Consider the following 23,483-nt stretch of genomic DNA (forward strand, 5'->3'; position numbering starts at 1 on the left):
CAAGTAAATTACCTTAAATGTGAAAAATGTGACAAATAAGGTTAGTTTGTACTACAGAGCGGAAGACTAGGGAAAAATGATGTCAATCAAAGTTCAACCAACTGGGCAAAGCCACCTGGATCGAATATGTAATGTCTGTTAAACATATGATTATGGAAAAATATTGCACCCAAAAACGTTATTTATTATTGTTATTAATTGTACTTATCAATGTTAATATATTTATTTATATGTTTTATAATTTATTACCATTAGTTTATGCCATGTTTGTTACTAAAAAACCTCAATTGAATGCTAGTTACCACAAAAGCATAAACCATGTTGCAAAAGAAAGAACTGTACCTGATATATGGGAAATTATTCATATTAAGACCTAGAAATTACAATAAAATATAAGCCCCAGAAAATTTGTACATCGAAGTTATTGTTTGAAACAAGTGTAATGTTTGGAGTTAGGTTGGCGGCCTTGCGAGTGGCAAATTAAAAAATACTGTTTTATAAGTGTTGAAATGAGGAATATGTCTAAGATGTTATATTCATGATATTTTTGTGTTGATAGGGAGAATTTATTATTGTATTTGATGGAGGTCTAAGGGAGGCGTAGCAGATAAGATCTGCGAATAATTGTAAAATTTTGAGAGTATATTTATGTAGACAAAGTATGGGATATGTCGATGTGTTGAAGGATGGATTTTCATTAAAAACATTGTGATTCTCGAATATTTTGAATTCAAATCCAGGGGCGTGTGTAACATATTCGATTTGGATTGATAAATAAAAATCCCTAGCTGAAATATTTATAGGTCTGAGTGAAGTAATTGGCTAATATCGCCAAAGAGATAACGTAAAGATTAGACAATATCAGACGTCCTGGCTGAACTGTACAACAGCCTAAGAGGAATGGAAATAAAATTTGTAAATATATAATATTGTATGAAATGTTGAAAATTGAGGTTAGGCATAAACATTTAGTGATCGGCGACCTAACGATCGACCAAGCCATACAACGTAGAATCTGACCAAACACCTTGGCAGAAATTTATTGTGGCAAAACAGTATGCAATTTGAGGAACTAAAGGTCTTACGTGGCTAATTATTGTAATGTATGAAACAACCAATAACCTATAAAAAATTACTTAGCATGTGAAAAGCATATTTAAAAACCCCAACAAAAATAATTAAATGTATTAAGGAAGTAGGAGGCTACTGGGCGCATGAATACCATAATGATTTGCATGCACCAATCAAATAGTGGCAATTGATAGGCGGCAATAGTGGCCGATTCAAAAATATTTGTATATATTTCTACAAATAAATAGAATTTATAAAAAATTGTTGTATAGTCTATGTTTTGGATATGGCCCGAAGGCAAAGAAATTATTAGATATATAACATAAGTAATAATTTAATATTTTAGTTCGGTCTATTTGAGCCTTGAATGGCGGAGGACTAGAATATTCAAATTTTTATGCAAATTTGGAAATCGGAAATGAGAATTGTAAAATTGAGAAACAAGAACCACACTCGCCTGCCAACTGCCACCATGAGAGGTCACTAAAAATTATAGAACGTAATACCTTGCTATATCTTGTAATAATTTAAAGTTAAATTGAATTACTAAATTTCTTATAAGACTTTGTGATGCTCTTATAAAGCAAAAGTCTTTTTTTTCAAATAATTTTGTAACCCCTTGGAAGAGACAACTCCGGCTACAATAATCCAGGACCACCAGGAGTTGGATCGACATCAGCAGCTCATAAGAAAATTCCGACACGTGAGTGGAAAATATTGAAATAGTGATAGGGCGCCCTCAGTGCTTCGAAATTACATAAGAATCAAAGCAAGCTCGTCGAAAGGGTTTTCTTATAAATTAAGAATTTGGTAAAAAATACTTGCGCAAGTAAATGTAGTATTAAAGGTATTTTATTAGAAAGTAACGAATCAATCCACATATCAGAAGATCTATCAATCAAAGAAGTATAAAATCTAGGCTGTTAATACATATTCATATGATCATTAATTTCTGCAATATAATTTGCGATAGTTTGTTGTAGCTCTGATTCACTAGATGAATTGCTCTATTTATTCCTTCAGGTGCCGAATCTAGCACCCTGAGATAAAATATATATTTATTACAAAGAAATCTATTAGACTATAGAATTTAATATATATATTTGGAATACTAGTTTGTCAGTTTATCATGCTGACCTAAAAATCTATTCAAAATAGAATTGTCCAAGTCGACAGGTATTAGCAAGCTGATATCGCAGCTACATGCAAATGAATGCATATGATCATAAAAATGAAAGCACATGGTAACGTTTCGTGCTATAGAATTTAAACAATAGTATTGGCCTGTGATATTTTATTGATCTCGATTATTGTTTTATCTTATATTATATATTTTTGTCGCTCTATATATTTTTGCACTGATTTATTTTTTGAAATATTTGTTGATATATGTATCAAATTGTTTATGGTGTGCGATTTATTTCAATTCCTCAATACTATAGGATAAGTACCATATATATATTTTCTAATAAATTATCAGTATTATTTTTATAAGCTCCTGTATGAGCCCATTAATGTATGATGACAAGAACATGTCGAACCAAAGTGAGACTGTATCCTATTAAAAACCACGACCTGATTTTTATAATTATTAAAATACTTCATGCTCTACCGACTGATGCCAAGCAGGAGGCTAATCGTTATTTAACTATGAAAAATAACGTGACACATAATACATCGAATGCTTTATTGTTCACTGCTATTTCGAAGAGTATACTCCAAGCTTGAAATTTTTTGAGTAGCCAAAGATTGTGAATAATGTGGTCATGTTCCTTAATGATAATATTATTGGCATAAGATGAAATACCATGCATTATCAGAATAATTGGTAATTTTTTCTTGAATGTTTATGTTTAATTTTTTTTATAAGTAGGGAATATGACTTGCATTTCATGCGGGCAGAAGACTTTGCGATATCTGCTTTTTGATTCAAGCTTTCAATAATCAATGAGCAATGACCAGGTGATTTCCGATTTTTCCATCATGATCCGTAGATCATTATTATTGGTTTCATTGTTATCTTATCAACTACTCGTTGTTATCGTATCGTGGTTATTCGTTGTCATATATTAAACTCCTCTAGACTTGGAAATTTCATCGTTGTATTCCTCAATCATGCTTCATTTGAGCTACACTTCTTTCGACCTTCATTGACGTTGAATATGGGGAACGGCTTTACCACTGACGTCAGCACAGCCGTGGACGACTCACCCGGCGGTTATCCACTGTATAGCAGTCTGATGTCTACCCAAGATATTCAAAATTTCTGTTCGTCCACAACTCTTGACGCGGCAGTAGGACTCAATGGAGGAGCGTCGCCCGCCAGATTGCTGACTTCAGAATCCATTGCTCATCACGGGTACATCACATGGGGAGCCATTTCAACACAGCCAAGCAGTGGAGATGATGGAAACCCGCCTTCTCTTACCAAAGTCGCCGATATAGGAGGTCGACAGTTCAATCAAACACCACCTTCACCGGTCATGGAAGATACTATGCTGGATTTTCTCAAACAACTTCGTGAGGAAAGGAGAGCGCATCAGAAGAATCTCGAAAAAAGCCTGATAGGAATATTAGAGGAAGCACACCTGAGCATGAATTTGAGATTGGATAGAATGCAGGAGAGCTTTTCATCACAAATTTTAAACCAAGGTGATTATTCACGAGAGGAGGTAGTGATAGAGGAAAATGCAGAAATCGAGAAACATACCGATGATGAGGTGGCACTTAGTGACTCAGTGGTAGTGACTCAAGCAAAAATAGAGCTACACGTTTCAGAACATGCTGGAAAGAACTACTCCGCCCTTAGTGATACTGTAGAGAGTAAACTGATTCCCACTGTAGCTGATCATGATCTTGTCATTGATTCGAAGCTGGAAGAAATGAAAACAACATGGCTCCTCACTGCTGAAGAAGATGATAAGGAATCTGAGCTGCTCAAACACAATGGAATCAATGAAATTGAGATGCTGATAAACAATCATCCGACTGCATTCACCAGTTCAGAACTCACTATTGAAGTAGCTCAAACACAAAAAGATCAACAAAGTGAGATCGATAACAATTTGGTTGATCTGAGCAGCACATCAATGGACAATTGTTCGAAACAACTTGTAAATCCCACTCCCAACTCTGGAGATTCAAACACTACCATTCTGCCTCATGTTTTGAATCAGAGCTTGTTGAATGTGAAAAACAATGATGGAGGTCGAAAACCGCGGAAATTCAACTTGATGGGCCGATTGCAAGGCAGAACTTCGATTTTTCTCTGGGAATTTATCCTTGGTCATAAGATTTGCATGAAATTCCATCATGCCTGTGCTACTATTCAGAGATTCAGGAAGGGGTTCTTTCATCTCTGTACTAGGCCATACACTGTTCATCAAATCTCAAGCCAAGGTGATGTAGGCCGAGCCAAGCTGTCTGTGAGCGGTTGGACTTTTTTCACGAGACTCTTTCTCCATCAGTGGATGATAACTCTTGCTTCAAGATGCTTATTCTGATCCATCAGCTTACAAAGATTCGTATCAAGGAGAGAACTAGAAGAAGATGCCACCCTACTACAAAAGCCTCACATCGTCACACTCTTTGTTGGAATTTCACGTCACCTGATGTCATCACTGTCGTTGGAGTCTCTTCACTTCAGGGATTGTCAATTTACGACCCAAATGAAATGCAAGTGATAAAAAATAATTCATTATTATTTTGGTTAAATTTTCCAATTGATGTCGTATATTATCATTCCTATAATTAAAATATTTATCTATATCGTATTGTATCATTTGTAAGGTCATCCCAAAGGCGGATTAATGTTATATTCCTGTGTCACCAACTTGAGAATTGTCAAGTTGTGTGTTGTGTCTCCTGCTGCACATTTAAATGTATAACATGTTAATTAATTGTGATATATTTTTCATGAACTTGAATATCATAATATTCACTATTCGAGAATATTTTTCTTAATTCGAGCAGAGCCTATTTAATGTACTCTATTCTTGAGTTTTGTGCTCACTTGATGTTATGTGATGGTGCAGCAGGACAATGTGATGAATTTCGTGTTAAAGGTAAGAATATTATGTCTCGTCATGTGCCAATGCAGTTATCAGCACCCTAAGTGCACTCCACTGTTAGGAGTAGCCCTTCTGGTCTTCGAGACGAAATATTTGAAGCTATATTTAAAATTAAACTATACAGTTTTTTGCATTGGATAACTGCACAAAACGTTGAACTAACATGCAATGCACATGGTTGCATGAATGAACAATGATACTCATTGATCTTATATTTATATAAACTGAAAATGTTATTAACACAGACAAAAAAAAACAAAATGAATAAATAAACACATTGAAGAAAATTACTTAAATGAATAAAGCATAAAGTAATAGAATCAAATAACAGAACAAAGCAAAAAAAAATGAAAATTAACCAAAGAAAAATGTTTGTGAATTATTGTAAACTAACTCAGTATTATTATTCCTATTAGCATTAAGATTAGTATCATTGTCAAGATTATTATTATATTCGTTAGATGTTATTTAAATGTATATTATTTGTTATTATCAGCATGCCCCACTGTGAGGAAAATGAGAAAGTGAAACGATTGGAAGATACACACAGCCAATAAACGGAATCAGGTTGAAAGAAATGAAGAACAGCCAGCGAGTGAGATAAGCAAGTAGAGAAAGATTAAACATGAGATAGAAATGAAAGAATAGAGCCCAACACAAAATGAACACATTCAAGAGAGAGAAATAATCAATTGAAAAGACAAGGTTGTCTATGGAATTAATAATGAACACAGATATAAAATTTGCAAACAGTTATAATTGAAATTGGAGAAATCAAAGACAAATTAAGTGAGTCAGAAATGTGACATAATGCTCTAATTGTATTTAGTTTGTAGGAATTGTCATTGCAAACTCATGTGGCATCACAGATGTTATCATATTTGGAGATGTTGGAGTATGGCGGGCCAGCAAATTTGGTATTGCATCTTGTTGTATTATTTAAGATTTTCTTCTTTTTTTTAGGTGAGTGGGGCTTGTTGCCCACTTCACTAATTATTGTAACTGCTGTGGAGAGAATTCCACTTGTAAAGTCGGAGAGCTTGGACCCAGACTTATATCAATTTTGTACTGATGGTTGATTGTTTCCCATCTGGTACTACCACAATCCTAAAGTGTAATAGTGAAATGTTGGAGATGCTTGGCTAGTCTTGCTGCAGTTGACCCAATGTGAGGGCTGAAATGTGCTGTATGGGTGAGAAATTGGCAAGACCTTGAGACACAACCTCTTGCAAATTTGGGGCTTTTATGTGACATCACATTTCATAAGCGGGCTGGCATAGCTCAAATTGATAGTAGCGAGCAGCAATATTGATAAGATAAGATGCCAGCCAGCTATTACTTCGATTCATAGAGCGTTAATATAATAAAAATTCATTTCAATACCTTATTATAGCTGTCAATGTATGTCAAGTTATATTTTTAATTATTATTATATACTCTCTCTCGGAGAAGTGTTCTTCAAATTATCCCTCTACCTCCATGTTCATTATCTGGTCCTCTTACATTGAGAGTTCTCTCTTTTACAATTGAGGGTGCTTACCCCCACCTCCATAACTTAGGGGAAATATTGGCTTACGGCGTTATCTGCCAGAGTAACGGGACTCTCTCCCTGCAACTGAGAAGGAGCTCGGCCTGTGTTTTTTGTCACTCTTCTCCTAGACTTCTTGGGACTCTCAATCGTAAAAGTGTGTGGATAATCAAAGTGAATAAACGGTTTAGTGAATACGTGTGTGAAAGAAGGCTGGCGGACAGAAGACTACCTAATGCTCTACCGGAGGATTGCTGTCCGGGGACGAATGCTTAAAAAAAAAATCGGTGAGTCCATTCCAATTTATCGGATTGAGGACCCTTAGGTCAATCCCAAAATCTCACAATAATTAGGCCTATAAAAGGCCTCGGTTAACTAAGAGTTTATATAGTCCAGGCAACGAAGACAAAAAAATGCCAAATAGGGGAACAAATTCATGTATAAGCCAATATTGGTACAGTTGTAGGGGAAGGCTTCTTAAACAACATACCAAAAGTCCTGACTGGCTTGGGTGGAGCTAAGGGTGAGCGGGAGTCAAGAGGTGCATTTTTTTCGGTTTTTCGTAAATAACTCAAAAACTATGGCCTCCAGGAAAAAGGTTGTCATGAGTAAAATTGAACAACGTAAAATTCTCTACAAAGAAGGTCCCATGCACTTTTTCGATAGGATCAATAATAGTGGATATAAAGTAGAGAAAATGGGGAAAAATTTTCATCGTACAAAATTACTATAGTTCATGGTTGAAAATTCTACATATACTACTACAAATAATAATAATACTATGTGGAGTTTTTAATACCGGTTTGTGCGGTATAATACCTAATTTTTTTGTTCAGCTTGCCAAAATACCCCTCATTTCAATGATCAAATTTTTGACTGACTACACTGAGTCAATCATTCTATCAGGGCTCAAATAATTTTGGAATTGTAATCAAATGAGAATGGGGGAGGATAATCTATCTATGTGAAAATATCAAAATCTTTTTTCAAATACATATTAACTGCACGTGTATTCATATTGTAGAAACAGCATTGATGAAACTGTGACGTTTATTCAGCACTTTTTCACAAAAAACTGTTCTAGCTGTGAAATTAATAATCCATGCCACGTGCAGGCCTGCTTCTACATTGCATCAGAAAAACGAAGTTTTAAAACTATGTTTTTCAAAACAGATGTTTTTAAGATAATTTATTTGATTCAGCTGTTTCACATTCACCATTTTATTATTATACAGAGTTTGTAAATGAAAATATTTATTAATCATCAGAATAATACTATTATTATATTATTATCAATAATAATAATAATATGCCTCAGGGTGAAGAACAGCTTGAAGAGAGAGAAGCCACAGAGCAGGAAATAGGCAAGGCAATCGATGAAAGAGTTGATTCGTCTACTGAGATTGAGGACGAGGATAATGAGCTTTAAATGCTCAGAAATCTGCACATCAAAAATAAGTTGTTGTATACAGGCATCGACATACAAACTCAAAGTTCCACCAAATATGTACGAGGATGGACCACTTGCTCAGTGAGGGAGTTTACTGGAGGAACTGGTGTCAGGTGTGCAGATTGGGGCACTCACTGTGTGCATGTCACTGGGCCTCAAAGTAAGAAAGAGACAAGCGAAGTCAGAAACACAAAAAAAAGAGCTCAAAACGAAGAATCCCACCCTCCTTGGAGAAGAAGGATCAAAGAGGAAATTAGAAAAGCAAAGAAGGTGATAAGTCACATTGCTGAGTTTCTGACTGATGGGAGAGGATGTGGAAAGAAAGCACTGTCTGGTGTGGAGAGCATACTGTGGCGGATGGGGCTTGAGATGGAAGATGAAGTTTTCCTACAAAAACTCAGAGAGGAGGATGAGCACTTGAGACAGAGGATAGCAGCCCTGGGTTCGAGGATTTGGGGGTATAATGAGGCAGCAAAAAGAAGGAAAGATGAGACTGAGTTTGCTATCAGGCAGAGAGATATGTATAGGCTGTTGGAGGGAGACAAAGGGTCAACACAGCAGCATTACCTAGACAAAGAGTCGATGGAAGAGTTCTGGGGTGGAATATGGTCAGTACAAAAGAAGCAAAGCCAGTCTTATTAGCTGCAGGACGAGAATGGTGCCCTCCAAGATGTGCCAAGAATGGCAGAAGTGGTGATCACTGCTGTTGATGTAGGAAAGGCCATTAGCAAGAATCAAAATTGGAAAGCCACTGGAATAGATGGTATCCAGTACACACTTTGCACTAGCAAATCTTCTCCAGAAAGCAATCTAACAACCAGATGTACTTGAAGATAGTTTCTTTATGTGAATAACATACATGCTGCCAAAGAAGAAAGACTCACTTGATCCAAAGGACCATCGCCCAATCACCTGCCTGCCAACATTATTCAAGTTGTTGCTTACATCTGTCCTGACTGCAAAAATCCATGAGCATCTAGCAAATAATCAACTGTTAGCACCTGAACAGAATGGCTGTCGCAAGAGGTCTCAGGGATGTAAAGAGTTGCTTGTTATTGATGGCATAAACTCACAGCAAGTACAAAAGAGAACCCATAATGTATCGGTAGGGTAGATGGACTATAGGAAAGCTTTTGACTCAGTCCCTCACTTATGGCTGAGGCATGTGCTGGACCTGTATAAAGTGAGCCCAGGAATTGTGAACTTCTTGTCTGGTGTGATGACTCAGTGGATGACCACACTACAGGTGGGATGGGGTAGTGAATCATACAGAACACAAGGTATCCCAATTAGGCGAGGCATATTCCAGAGGGACAGTTCGAGCCCCCTGTGGTTCTGTATGGCTCTGAACCCATTGAGTAGAATGCCCCGTGACTCAGGCTATGAGTATGTGCTTAGAAAAAATTCTCAGGTGAAGGTATCACATTCCTTATATATGGATGACCTGAAAGTTTATGCTGCCAACCAAGACCAGTTGAAAAATATGCTCCAGCTTGTTAAGAACTTCAGTGATTTAATATGTATGGAATTTGAATTGGAAAAGTGTAAAGTGGAAGACGCCTCTTGGGAGTGGAGACTATATGTGTCGTAAACAGGAGGAAAGACTGCAGAAGTACTTCCAGAACGCAAACAGTGCCTGCTAAAGGCCGTTTGTCTGGTAGACAGGGAGTACAGCCCTTTGCAACTGGCACATGGAGTCCAACAGCTAACAGCTAGTTCAGTTGAAGAGAGGCTGGAAGCGTGGAAGCAGAAAGAGCTGCATGGAAGATTTGCTGCAGCACTTCATTCTGATTGTGTTGACAGAAAAGAATCAATTGAATGGTTGCAGACCAAGTGGAATATTTGCCATCTAAGACCAGGTAATCAGCACAAAAGATATTATGTGATTGAGCTCACATTGGATAGTAGCTGTCGTCTTTGCAGGAAAGCCATAGAATCGATACAGCATATATGTGGTGGCTGTTCTGTACTAGGTGGTACAGAGTATTTGCAGTGGCTCAACAATGTGGTCAAAGTGGTTCATCAGGCATTGGCAGAAAGATATGAGCTGATAGCGACTGAGGTGCCCTATTACAAGTGTAAGCCAGAAATGGTCTTGGATGGTGAAAAGGGAAGGCTTCATTGGAATTGTTGTATGACAACTGACAGAGCAGTGGAGGCTAACAGGCCAGACATCGTCTTGTTTGACAGAAAGAATGGAGAGGCTTACATAATTGATGTGGCAGTGCCTCTTGATGAGAATCTTGTGAGTACCATTGCCGAAAAGAAAAGGAAATACCAGGCCTTGTCAGTTGAACTTGAAGATATGTATAAATTAAGAAAGGTGGTAATAATCCCTATAGTAGTGTCTGCCAATGGACTGATCACAAAAGAATAGAGACAAGCAATGGAACTATGCAATTGGAGAACTGGCATATGAGAATTATGCAGGAGGCAGCAGTTCTTGGTACAACTTATATTGTATGCAAGTTTCTAAGCCTCTGATCTGGAAAAGAGTGAATGAGTCTCTGCTTTGAATTGCATCTATTTGTCTTGAGATCAGAATTGATCGACAGCTAATCAGTTATGAAGACAAAAAATATTTCCCAATATTAATAATAATAATATTATTATTATTGAAAAAGAAATTTATCAAAACAATATTATTGAGGTAAAGTGGAATCAGTTAGAAAGCAAAAATAGAACAGCTGTTTTTTTCAATTTCTATCATATGATTTGGTGAATTCGCTGTATGAAATAGTATGTCCCATGAATGAAATTCGAAAATTAATTATGAAAAATCTAGAAGGAAAATTGAAATTTGGGCTCTGAGGTGCACGAGATTGATATGTTTTGAATCAATGTTCAAAATTTGAAGATTCAAATCATTTCCATTTTCCTGGTATGCAATCCACAAGTTGACATGTTTTGATGCAAACAAAGGAACAAACGAGAAAACTAGGAATCGAACACACGAACAAACACAACCCTACTCTCTCTTATGATATAGATGTGATATCATACAAACATATATTTCATGAGTTGATCAAATTTCTGGTTGAGATATTAAATTCAGTTGACTCAATGACAGACACCTCTATTATGCTTCCTCATCTGAGCTTAGAATTTCTTACCTATTTCAAATGTTAGTTTCCTAGATAGAGATGCATCCCATGTTATTTAAATGAAGTTACTTTCACGCCCTAGGGAGTTTTTCTGTTTTTCGTCCCGAGAGCAAAAAAGTGACACTTCAGTATTATGTTGCAAGGAGTTAAGTAAGCTCTTTAGACAGTAGGTGAAAGAAATGCTTTTTCTCCATCAGGGAAATTTTTCCCTTCAGCTTCGCCTCGGGCTTCAAACTTTTGAATATACACTCTAGATATACAAATGACTATTCCTCCCTCAGGAAAATTGTTGCCCTTGGCTTCGCCTCGAGCATCAAACTTCCCCCTCAGGGGGAAAAAGCAGTCTATTTCACTCTATATATAAAAATAACTATTTATGAATGATTTTGCAGGGAGTTCGGGGAAGATACAGATGCCTATCGTTTGGATTCATTGCCCATGATGGAATTTTCCACAAAAACGAAAAAGGGCATTGTCTTACAAATTGGCTCAGCATGGAAGGATGAAGTTCAAGTAACTGAAGATATGGTGTGAGTGAAAACCAACGTGATCTCCACGTGAAAACTAACATAACGGTTCCCTCGCTCCTCATCCTCTTTGTTCCCATTTCAGCCAGCCTCTAAATCAATGGAATGTGGAAATTGTGTTCATATTATTGTTACACACCTATTGGACTTGGCCCTCAAATGGAACTTGGACTAGGCCCCAGATCAAAGCGAATAATGCAGACAGCTTGCAATATGATTTTTTCTCATTAGTATTTTTTTCTCTTAACTTTGTTTCTTTGGAATGGAACGAAATTCTGTTTTATTTTACTCTCATATTCATAGATCATATACTGTCTTATTTGTTGGATCAGTACTTTTCTCTGCTCATATTATCAATATTTCCTATTGGTTCATTTCTTATTTTTAATCGTTAATCACTTTTTTCTTGATGATAAATTATTAAGAACTCTGTGATGTTTAATCGAGTACAGTTTCGGGCTATAATTCCTGTTGTTCTCATACTTGTATGTTTTTTTTTTGTAAATGAAGAAATATATGAATAAATAATATGAACTGCAGGGAAAGGAATCAAAGTTCTATAGAAAATTGTCACCAGAAAAATAGATATATTCTCGAATCACAAATAAATCAGAAAGTTGCAGAAATGGAAGGAATAATACTAAAATGATTATGAACCTGGTTGGTTGTTTGATAGAATTTATGGAGTGTTCATATCCACGAAGTAGTAAACCGAAAATAATTTTGAAGAAGGATATTGTATGTGCAGAATAATGAAGGTACTCAGCTGTTTCAATCCCCATCAAACTATTCCCATGCCTTTTACTTTATAGTCCAGGCAATGAACGCTCAAAAAAGACTATAGAAGGAAGAGTTTGTGAGACAATTTTTGACCCTGCAGTTCTTACTGAACATTTCCGTGTAGTAATTTACTTCAGTTTTTCTTTCCATTATATATATTATTCAATAATCCGTCCATTCAAGTGTTCCTATCTGATAATGTAGGTAGTATCAAGGTTGATATTATTTGGTACGATAGGGTATTCATGAACTTACATATTGTATGTTTTCTTTTGAAGGTACTGCAAACAATTTTTCCCACAGGAAAAAAGTAAACATTACGATATCTATGTGTATAGTCTCAAAGACAGAGAATGGGATCAATTCGATTTTTGGCAGAAGGATATATTCCAAGGACAAACACAGAATGTTTGGGTCTGCATGAGAAATGATGTGAGACATTCATATTTGTTCCATATATTAAACAAATCGAATTAAATCAAAATGTTCTATTCAAAATTCAAACAATTGAGAGTCTATACAAACCCAAAGGTTTTTCGGCGAGTGTCCAGTTAACGAGAAAACGAGTTACAAAAGAGAAAAAAATTAGACTCTAGATTATAAGTATTGATATCAATGTCTTACATTAAAACTCAGACACTAGATTATAAGTGTAATGAATAATATGTTGATTGATTCATCAAATAAAACCATCTACATAATTGTTTGAATGTATAACATGCAATAAAACCCATCCCAGCAGGTTTATAGGACTTTAATGTGATAGACTCCATGATGCTGACATTCAAGAAACACACAGTCAACCAATCACCCATTATGCTAGCACTTGACAACCAATCACCTAACATGCTAGCACTTGGCCAACAATCACCCATTATGCTTTCACTTGATAACCAATCACCCATAAGGCTCTCATTTGACAAACAATCACCCATTATGCTAGCACTTAACAACCAATCACTCATTATGCTAGCACTTGAAAACGAATCACTCATTATGCTAGCACTTAACAACCAATCACTCATTATGCTGGCACTCGACAACCAATCACTCGTTATGCTGGCCCTTGACAACTCTTCATCCATTATGCTATCACTTGTCTACCAATCACCCATTATGCTATCACTTGAGAAACAATAACCCATTATGATATCACTTGACAACCAATACCCCATTATGCTAGCACTTGACAACCAATCACACATTATGCTAGCACTTGACAACCTATCATCATTCATTATAGCACTTGACAACCAATCACCTAACATGCTAGCACTTGGCCAACAATCACCCATTATGCTTTCAATTGATAACCAATCACCCATAAGGCTCTCATTTGACAAACAATCACCCATTATGCTATCACTTAACAACTAATCATCCATTATGCTAGCACTTGACAACCAATAACTCATAATACTAGCACTTAACATCCAATCATCCATTATGATGACAACCAATCACCCGTTATGCTATCACTCGACAACCAATCACCCATTATGCTACCACTTGACAACCAATCACCCATCATGCTATCACTAAACAACTAAACACCCATTATGCTAGCACTTGACAACTATTCACTCATTATGCTAGCACTTGACAACCAATAATCCATTATGCTATCACTCCACAAATCAAATTATCAAATCAAATCGAATAAAATCATCCATTGAGCTAGCACTTGACAACCAATCACTCATTATGCTAGCACTTGACAACCAATCATCCATTATGCTATCACTCCACAAATGATCATCCATTATGCTAGCACTTGACAGCCAATCAGCCATCATGCTAGAACTCAACAACTAATCAAACATTATGCTAGCTCTTGACAACTATTCCCACATTATGCTAGCCCTTGACATTACTTCATCCATTATGCTAGCCCTTGACATTTCTTCATCCATTATGCTAGCCCTTGACAACCAATAACCCATCATGCTATCACTTGACAACCAATCATCAATAAGGCCATCATTTGACAACTTTTCAATCATCATGCTAGCACTTGACAACCAAACATTCATTATGCTATCACTTTTTAACTAATCATCCATTATGCTAAATTTTGACAACCAATCACCCATAATGCTAGAACTCAACAACTAATCAAACATTATGCTAGCTCTTGACAAGTAATCCAACATTATGCAAGCCCTTGACAACTCTTCATCCATTATGCTAGCCCTTGACAACCAATCACTCATCATGCAAGCAATTGACAACCAATAACCCATCATGCTATCACTTGACAACCAATGATCAATAAGGCCATCATTTGACAACTTTTCAATCATCATGCTAGCACTTGACAACCAAACATTCATTATGCTATCACTTTTTAACTAATCATCCATTATGCAAAATTTTGACAACCAATCACCCATAATGCTAGAACTCAACAACTAATCAAACATTATGCTAGCTCTTGACAAGTAATCCAACATTATGCTAGCCCTTGACAACTCTTCATCCATTATGCTAGCCCTTGACAACCAATCACTCATCATGCAAGCAATTGACAACCAATAACCCATTATGCTATCACTTGACAACCAATCATCAATCAGGCTGGCACTTGACAACCAATCTCTCATCATGCTAGGACTTGACAACCGATCACTCATTATGCTATCACTTATCAACTAATCACCCATAATGCTATCACTCGACAACTTATCATCCATTATGCTATCACTTGAGAAACAATAGCCCATTATGATGTCACTTGACAATCAATCACCCATTATGCTAGCATTTGACAACCAATCATTCATTATGCTAGAACTTGACAAATAATCATCCATTTTGCTAACAATTGACAACCAATCACCCATTATGCTTGCACTTGACAACTAATCACCCATTATGCTACCACTTGACAATCAATCATCCATTATTCTATCACTCCACAGCTAATCATTCATTATGCTAGTACTGGACATTAATCATTTATTATGCTAGCAATTGACAACCAAACACTCATAATGCTATCACTTTACAACTAATCATCCATTATTAATCACTAATAATCCATTACTAATCACACATGTTTCTATCACTTGGAATCAAATCACCCATTATGCACTTGACAACCAATCACTCATCATGCTATCACTGGACAACCAATCACTCATTATGCTAGCACTTGACAACCAATCACACATTATGCTAGCACTTGACAACCTATCATCATTCATTATAGCACTAGACTACCAATCACCCATTATGATACCACTCGACAACTAATCACCCATTATGCTAGCATGTGACAATCAATCACTAATTATGCTATCACTTTACAACTAATCTTCCATTATGCTGGCACTTGACAACCAATCATCCATTATGCTAGCACTTGACTACCAATCATTCATTATGCTAACTCTTGACAACCAATAACTCATTATGCTAACACTTGACAACCAATCAGCCATTATGCTATCACTTTACAACTAATCATCTATCATGCTAGCACTTGACAACCAATCACCCATTATGATACCACTCGACAACTAATCCCCCTTTATGCTATCACTTGACAACCAATCACCCATTATGCTATCACTTGACAACCAATCACTCAAAATGCTATTACTTATCAACTAATCACCTATTATGCTATCACTTGACACCCAATCACCCATTATGCTATCACTTGACAACCAATCACTCATTATGCTATCTCTTGAAAACTTATCACCTATAATGCTAACATTCGACAACCAATCACCCACAATGCTATCACTCGACAACTTATCATCCATCATGCTAGCACTTGACATCCAAACATTTATTATGCTATCACTTTCCAACTAATCATCCATTATGCTAACTTTTGACAACCATTATGCTACCACTTCACAGCTCATCACCCATAATGCTATCACTCAACAACATATCATCCATTATGCTATCACTTGAGAATCAATAACCCATTATGATGTCACTTGACAATCAATCACACATTATGCTATCACTTGACAACCTATCATCATTCATGATAGCACTCAATAACCAATCACCCATTATGCTTGCACTTGACAACTAATCACCCATTATACTACCACTTGACAACCAATCATCCATTATGCTATCACTCCACAGCTAATCATCCATTATGCTAGTACTAGACAACCAGTCACCCATAATGCTATCACTCCACAACTCATCATCCATTATGCTAGCACTTGACAAGCAATCATCCTTTATGCTATCACTTGTCTACCAATAACACATTATGATATCACTGGACAACCAATCACTTATTATGCTATCACTTCACAACTGAACATCCATTATGCTAGCACTGGACAAGCAATCATCCTTTATGCTATCACTTGTCTACCAATAACCCATTATGATATCACTGGACAAGCAATCACTTATTATGCTATCACTTCACAACTGAACATCCATTATGCTAGCACTTGACAACCAATCACTCATCATGATAGGACTTGACAACCAATCACCCATTATGCTATCACTCGACAACTAATCATCCATTATGCTAGCACTTGACAACCGAACACTCATTATCACTTTACAACTAATCATCCATTATTAATCACTAATAATCCATTACTAATCACACTTGTTTCTATCACTTGGAATCCAATCACCAATTATGCACTTGACAACCAATCACTCATTATGCTAGCACTTGACAACCAATCACTCATTATGCCATCACTTTACAACTAATCAAACATTATGCTAGCACTTGACAACTTATCACCCATTATGCAAACACTTGACAACCAATCATCCATTATGCTATCACTCCACAAATAATCACTCATTATGCTAGTACTTGTCAACCAATCACTTATTATGCTAGAACTTGATAATCAATCACCCATCATGCTAGCACTTGACAAGCTATCACCCATTATGCTACCACTTGACAATCAATCACCCATTATGCGAGCACTTGACAATCGATCACCCTTTATGCTGGTACTTGACAACCAATCACTCATTATACTAGCACTTGACAACCAATCACCTATTATGCTATCACTTGACAACCAATCACCCATTATGCTATCACTTGACAACTAATCACCAATTATGCTAGCACTTGACAACCAATCACCCATTATGCTAGCACTTGATAACTAATCACCCAGTATGCTGGCACTTGACAACCAATCACTCACTATGCCATCACTTTACAACTAATCATTCAACATGCCAGCACTTGATAGCCAATCACTCATTATGCTATCACTTGACAACCAATCACCCATTATGATATCACTCAACAACTAATCACCCATCATGCTAGCATGTGACAATCAATCACTCATTATGCTATCACTTCACAACTAAACATCCATTATGCTATCACTTGACAACCAATCACCCATTATGCTATCACTTGACAACCAATCACCCATTATGCTATCACTTGACAACCAATCACCCATTATGCTATCACTTGACAACCAATCACCCATTATGCTATCACTTGACAACCAATCACCCATTATGCCATCACTTGACATACAAACATTCATTTTGCTATCACTTTTCAACTAATCATCTATTATGCTAACTTTTGACAATCAATCACTTATTATGCTATCACTTCACAACTAAACATCCATTATGCTATCACTTGACAACCAATCACCCATTATGCTATCACTTGACAACCAATCACCCATTATGCTATCACTTGACAACCAATCACCCATTATGCCATCACTTGACATACAAACATTCATTATGCTATCACTTTTCAACTAATCATCCATTATGCTAACTCTTGACAACCAATCATCCATTATGCTATCACTCCACAGCTCATCACCCATAATGCTATAGCTCAACAACTCATCATCCATTATGCTATCACTTGAGAAACAATAACCCATTATGATATCACTTGACAATCAATCACACATTATGCTAGCATTTGACAACCAATCATTCATTATGCTATCACTCCACAGCTCATCACCCATAATGTTATAACTCAACAACTCATCATTCATTATGCTATCACTTGAGGACCAATAACCCATTATGATGTCACTTGACAACCAATCACCCATTATGCTAGCACTTGACAACTAATCATCCATTATGCTATCACTCCACAGCTAATCATCCTTTTTGCTAGTACTAGACAACCAGTCATCCATAATGCTATCACTCAACAACTCATTATCCATTATGCTAGCACTTGACAAGCAATCATCCTTTATGCTATCACTTGTCTACCAATAACTCATTATGATATCACTAGACAACCAATCACCCATAATGCTATCACTTGACAACCAATTACCAATTATGCTAGCACTTGACCATCAATCACCCTTTATGCTGGTACTTGACAACCAATCACTCATTATGCTATCCCTTGACAACCAATCACCTATTATGCTATCACTTGACAACCAATCTCCCATTATGCTAGCACTTGACAACCAATCACCTATTATGATATCACTCGACAACTAATCACCCATTATGCTAGCATGTGACAATTAATCACTCATTATGCTATCACTTCACAACTAAACATCCATTATGCTAGCACTTGACAACCAATCACTCATCATGATAGGACTTGACAACCAATCACTCATTATGCTAGCACTTGACAACTCATCATCCATTATGCTATCACTTCACAGCCAATCACCCATAATGCTATCACTAGACAACTTATCATTCATCATGCAATCACTTGAGAAACAATAACTCATTATGATATCACTTGACAACCAATCACCTATTATGCTATCACTTGACAACCAATCACCCATTATGCTATCACTTGACAACTAATCACCCATTATGCTAGCACTTGACAACTAATCATCCATTATGCTATCACTTCACAGCCAATCACCCATAATGCTATCACTCGACAACTTATCATTCATCATGCAATGACTTGAGAAACAATAACCCATTATGATATCGCTTGACAACCAATCACCCATTATGCTAGCACTTGACAAGCAATCACCCATTATGCTAGCACTCGACAACCAATCACCCATTATGCTAGCACTTGACAAGCAATCACTCATTATGCTAGCACTCGACAACCAATCACCCATTATGCTAGCACTTGACAAGCAATCACCCATTATGCTAGCACTTGACAACCAATCACCCATAATGCTATCACTCGACAACCAATCACCATTATGCTAGCACTTGACAAGCAATCACCCATTATGCTAGCACTCGACAACCAATCACCCATTATGCTAGCACTTGACAAGCAATCACCCATTATGCTAGCACTTGACAAGCAATCACCCATTATGCTAGCACTCGACAACCAATCACCCATTATGCTAGCACTTGACAAGCAATCACTCATTATGCTAGCACTTGACAACTAATCATCCATTTTGTGTGAAGTAGTGTGTGAGGTATAACATATTACTGTCTCAGTCCTGAAAGTGACCGGAGGAGATATATTTTGACACAAATAGTTTTTGATCAACTGGTTTAGTTTTATTGGAATGTCGCCACCTAAAACTCGTGCTACAGCCGGCTCGAAAGATAACAACTCCACAGTACAGTCACCAGCCGGGCAGCAGCAGCACCGTAAGCAGAGCCAGCAGCAGCAACAACTGAATCAACAACAGAGAGCGCTGAGCAGCCGGTCTCACTCGGCATCGTCTTGTTCATCCTTGACTGACAGCGTCCTTTCCGTTGCCATGGAGACTCAGGGTCGTATGGGACAGGCAATGGAGGAACTGTTACTAAGTGATGATTTTCTTGATCGATTTGCGGCGCAACTCGAAGATCGTCTGCAGGAGGGCCTGTGTGCGTCGGTTTGTGCTGCTTTGGGGGGCAGGCTGGAGACGGCCCAAAAGAAAGTGGACGAGCTCACACGTGATATCGAATTGCTGGACAACCGAATGATGCAGCTGCAGCGTGGCTTCGATAATCGTTTGGATGGCATCGAACAGTACCAGAGAAGAAATAGCATAAGGATATCTGGTATACATGAGATCGAGAATGAACAGTTGACGAGAACTACAGTCGTATCCCTGATAAATGAAAAACTTTCACTGAATCTGGTGGACGCTGATATCGACCGGTGTCACCGAGTGGGTCGAGCGCCGCCCGCGTCTTGAGCTGATGGTGCACGGCCGCGACCGCGGCAAGTCATCGTTAAAATGGTCAGCTATCAGTGTTGCGAACTGATCATGAAAAATCGGCGAAGCCTCAAGAACACTGGAATTGCAATACATGAGGATTTAACTATGATGAGACGTCAGTTTCTTAAGTGAATGGGTGATAGAGTGGGATGGAGGCAGGTCTGGTCTAGTGATGGTCGAGTCTTTTGGAAGCAGGATGGACAGATTCACTCACAAACTTTCGATAATCCTATTTATGAAGAAGGTACTTATTAATGGTAAATAGTAAAGCTTTACTTGAAACAATATATTGGAAAAATATTTTTCATGTATTAACTATTGTTTGAACATTTAAATCTGATTCAGCTGTCTCATAGCATTGATTTTTCTGTTTGGTTTTGTTTCGTATAGCATCTCATAAATTATTTTTCTATAATTCTCATTGCTATTTTTCTTCTCAGTTTCGATTATATCTTCCTGAGTCGAGTAGAATAGTGGAACATTGATTATAATTAAATTTACTCTCATTCAGACTTTCTATTCCTCTTCTCAAATTGGTTTGTGTTCTGAATATGATAGATAATGGATTATGACAATTGTTGGAGAGCTTTTACATTATTGAGATTTGCTATTTCTTATTACTGATTTTCTCATTGAAGTTTATTTTTGTTTTAGTTTTTGCTTTTCATAAGCTCTATCATTATCTTTTCAAGTCAAGGTATATGGAGCTTCCTTCCTAACAAGTAGCCTAATGTTTTCTTTATTATTGAAATATTCGATTTCATTTACATTTCAAATTCGTTAATGAATTTATTTTTATTTATTTCCTCTTAACAAGGAAGATTGTTTTTTTTTTCATTTTAGCTTTCTTCCTTATCATAATGTAACTTACTGTACTATTCTTTCTCCAATTGATTATTTCCTGCTACTGTTTTCTTGAGGATGACTGATTCTAATGTGTGAAGACGTATATGTAGTTTCATACTAAATTTCGATTACTTGCTCTTTCTGGCACTTCAATTCACATAATATTATCACACAGAAAAGTTTTCCTTATATGCATACACGCTACACTGTAGTCTGTTTGTGCTGATGACTGGATTTCATTAGTTATATCCCCATCAAATGAATTATCATATTATATTTATTGGGGAATTCCATCTTGCGTTGGATCTGACTGTGTTTCGAAGGGTTATATTCTACTACGGCTTTCCACACATCGTGGCTTTTCTTCTTATTGTGATATCATCATTAAAAAAAAAATTTCCTACGTCTTCACTATAAATAACCATAAAAATTTTAACACTTTTTCACTAAACTTTCCATAGGTCAGCTTTACATGAAGATGATGAACTTGTGGGATATTATAACACTGTTGAAATAGATGATTTTTTTTCCATTGAACCTCTTGAGCGAAATCATTATGAAGGGGGCTTAAATATTTTTCACACGAATATAAGGAGCATTAACAAGAATTTCGATGAATTAGTGCACTATATTGGTAATGTTAGTATTAAATTTCAGGTTGTTTCATTGTCGGAGACATGGATTTCGGAAGACTCACAGTTTCATTACAGTTAGCAAGGTTATAATGTAATACAAAAAAAAGTAAATTCTCTAAATGTGATGGGATATGTTTGTTCATTAACGAAAACATTAAAACAGAATTAATTGACTTAGTAATCGAAAAAGCAAACTACATCTGCATTTCATGTTTAATAAATAATGTTAAATATATGATAATTTCAATTCATCGATCACCAGCTCTGAATCTAAACGAATTTATTACAAGCTTAGATACTTGCCTGAATCAAATGAAAGATTTACATAATATAATTATAATAGGTGACATAAATCTCAATATCCTCGCAAATAATCATTTCACTAACGAATACCTAAGTACACTACACATGAATGGTTTCAAATCTTATATTAACAAACCAACCAGAAGTATCGATGGAGCCGTATCCTGCATTGATCACATTTTTTTCAAAGAAGATAATAAAACTAAAAATGTTGTGACAGGTGTAATTTCAAAAACCAATATAACAGACCATTTCAGTATTTCTTTACATCTGAACAAAGTTAATGATAAGGAAATGAAACACGGTGAGCCATAGACTAGAGTCAAAATAGATTTTGATGGTCTCATGAAGGACTTACAGGGAGAAAACTGGGAAGATATATACAGAGCCGATGATATTGATATTATGGTGAATCTTTTAGTTGACAAATTAAACTCTTTAACACAAAATAGAACAAAAACAATTCGCATGAGTAAAGATAAAAGACCTCTTAAAAAATGGATTACACCTGGTTTAGTAAACTGTATACGTGTTAGAGACAAAATGCATAAAATTATTAGAAAGCAACCAAATAATATCCAACTAAATAATAAATATAAGTCATATCGAAATATTCTAAATAATTTGATAAAACAAGCGAAAATCAATTACTTTAACAGAAAATTTGACGAATACAAAAATGATTCCAAGAAAACCTGGGAATGTATAAACGAACTTTTGGATACTAAAAAGAATACCAAAACAATCAATCTGGATGCCGAAGTACTTAATAAATACTTTGCCAATGTAGGAAAAACTTTTGCTGGGAAAATTTCCGATGATATAAATAATATACCTATACCTAAATCCCAAAGCAACTCATGTGAGAGGAGTATCTTTCTCCGCCCCACAAACACAATAGAGATACAAAAGATAATTGATAAATTGAAAAACAAAGCAACACCTGGAGCCGATAATTTCTCAGGATCGTATCTAAAACGAATATCAAGTTTTATTACCGAACCCCTAGAATTTATATT

General features: G+C 36.4%; 1 protein-coding gene across 2 annotated transcripts in view; it reads left to right on the plus strand.

Annotated features, from left to right (window-relative positions):
- LOC111052006 overlaps positions 1 to 23,483 on the plus strand; it is a 469,556-nt gene that overhangs the window by 357,112 nt on the left and 88,961 nt on the right. For both annotated transcript variants that reach the window (XM_039435624.1, XM_039435625.1), the window contains exons 26-27: positions 11,616 to 11,753; positions 12,809 to 12,962. In XM_039435624.1, the coding sequence (XP_039291558.1) occupies positions 11,616 to 11,753; positions 12,809 to 12,962 (292 nt within the window). The remainder of the gene's footprint in view (positions 1 to 11,615; positions 11,754 to 12,808; positions 12,963 to 23,483) is intronic.

Source organism: Nilaparvata lugens, chromosome 9, assembly GCF_014356525.2.
Source record: "Nilaparvata lugens isolate BPH chromosome 9, ASM1435652v1, whole genome shotgun sequence".
In the NCBI taxonomy this organism is placed as follows: Eukaryota; Metazoa; Arthropoda; class Insecta; order Hemiptera; family Delphacidae; genus Nilaparvata; species Nilaparvata lugens.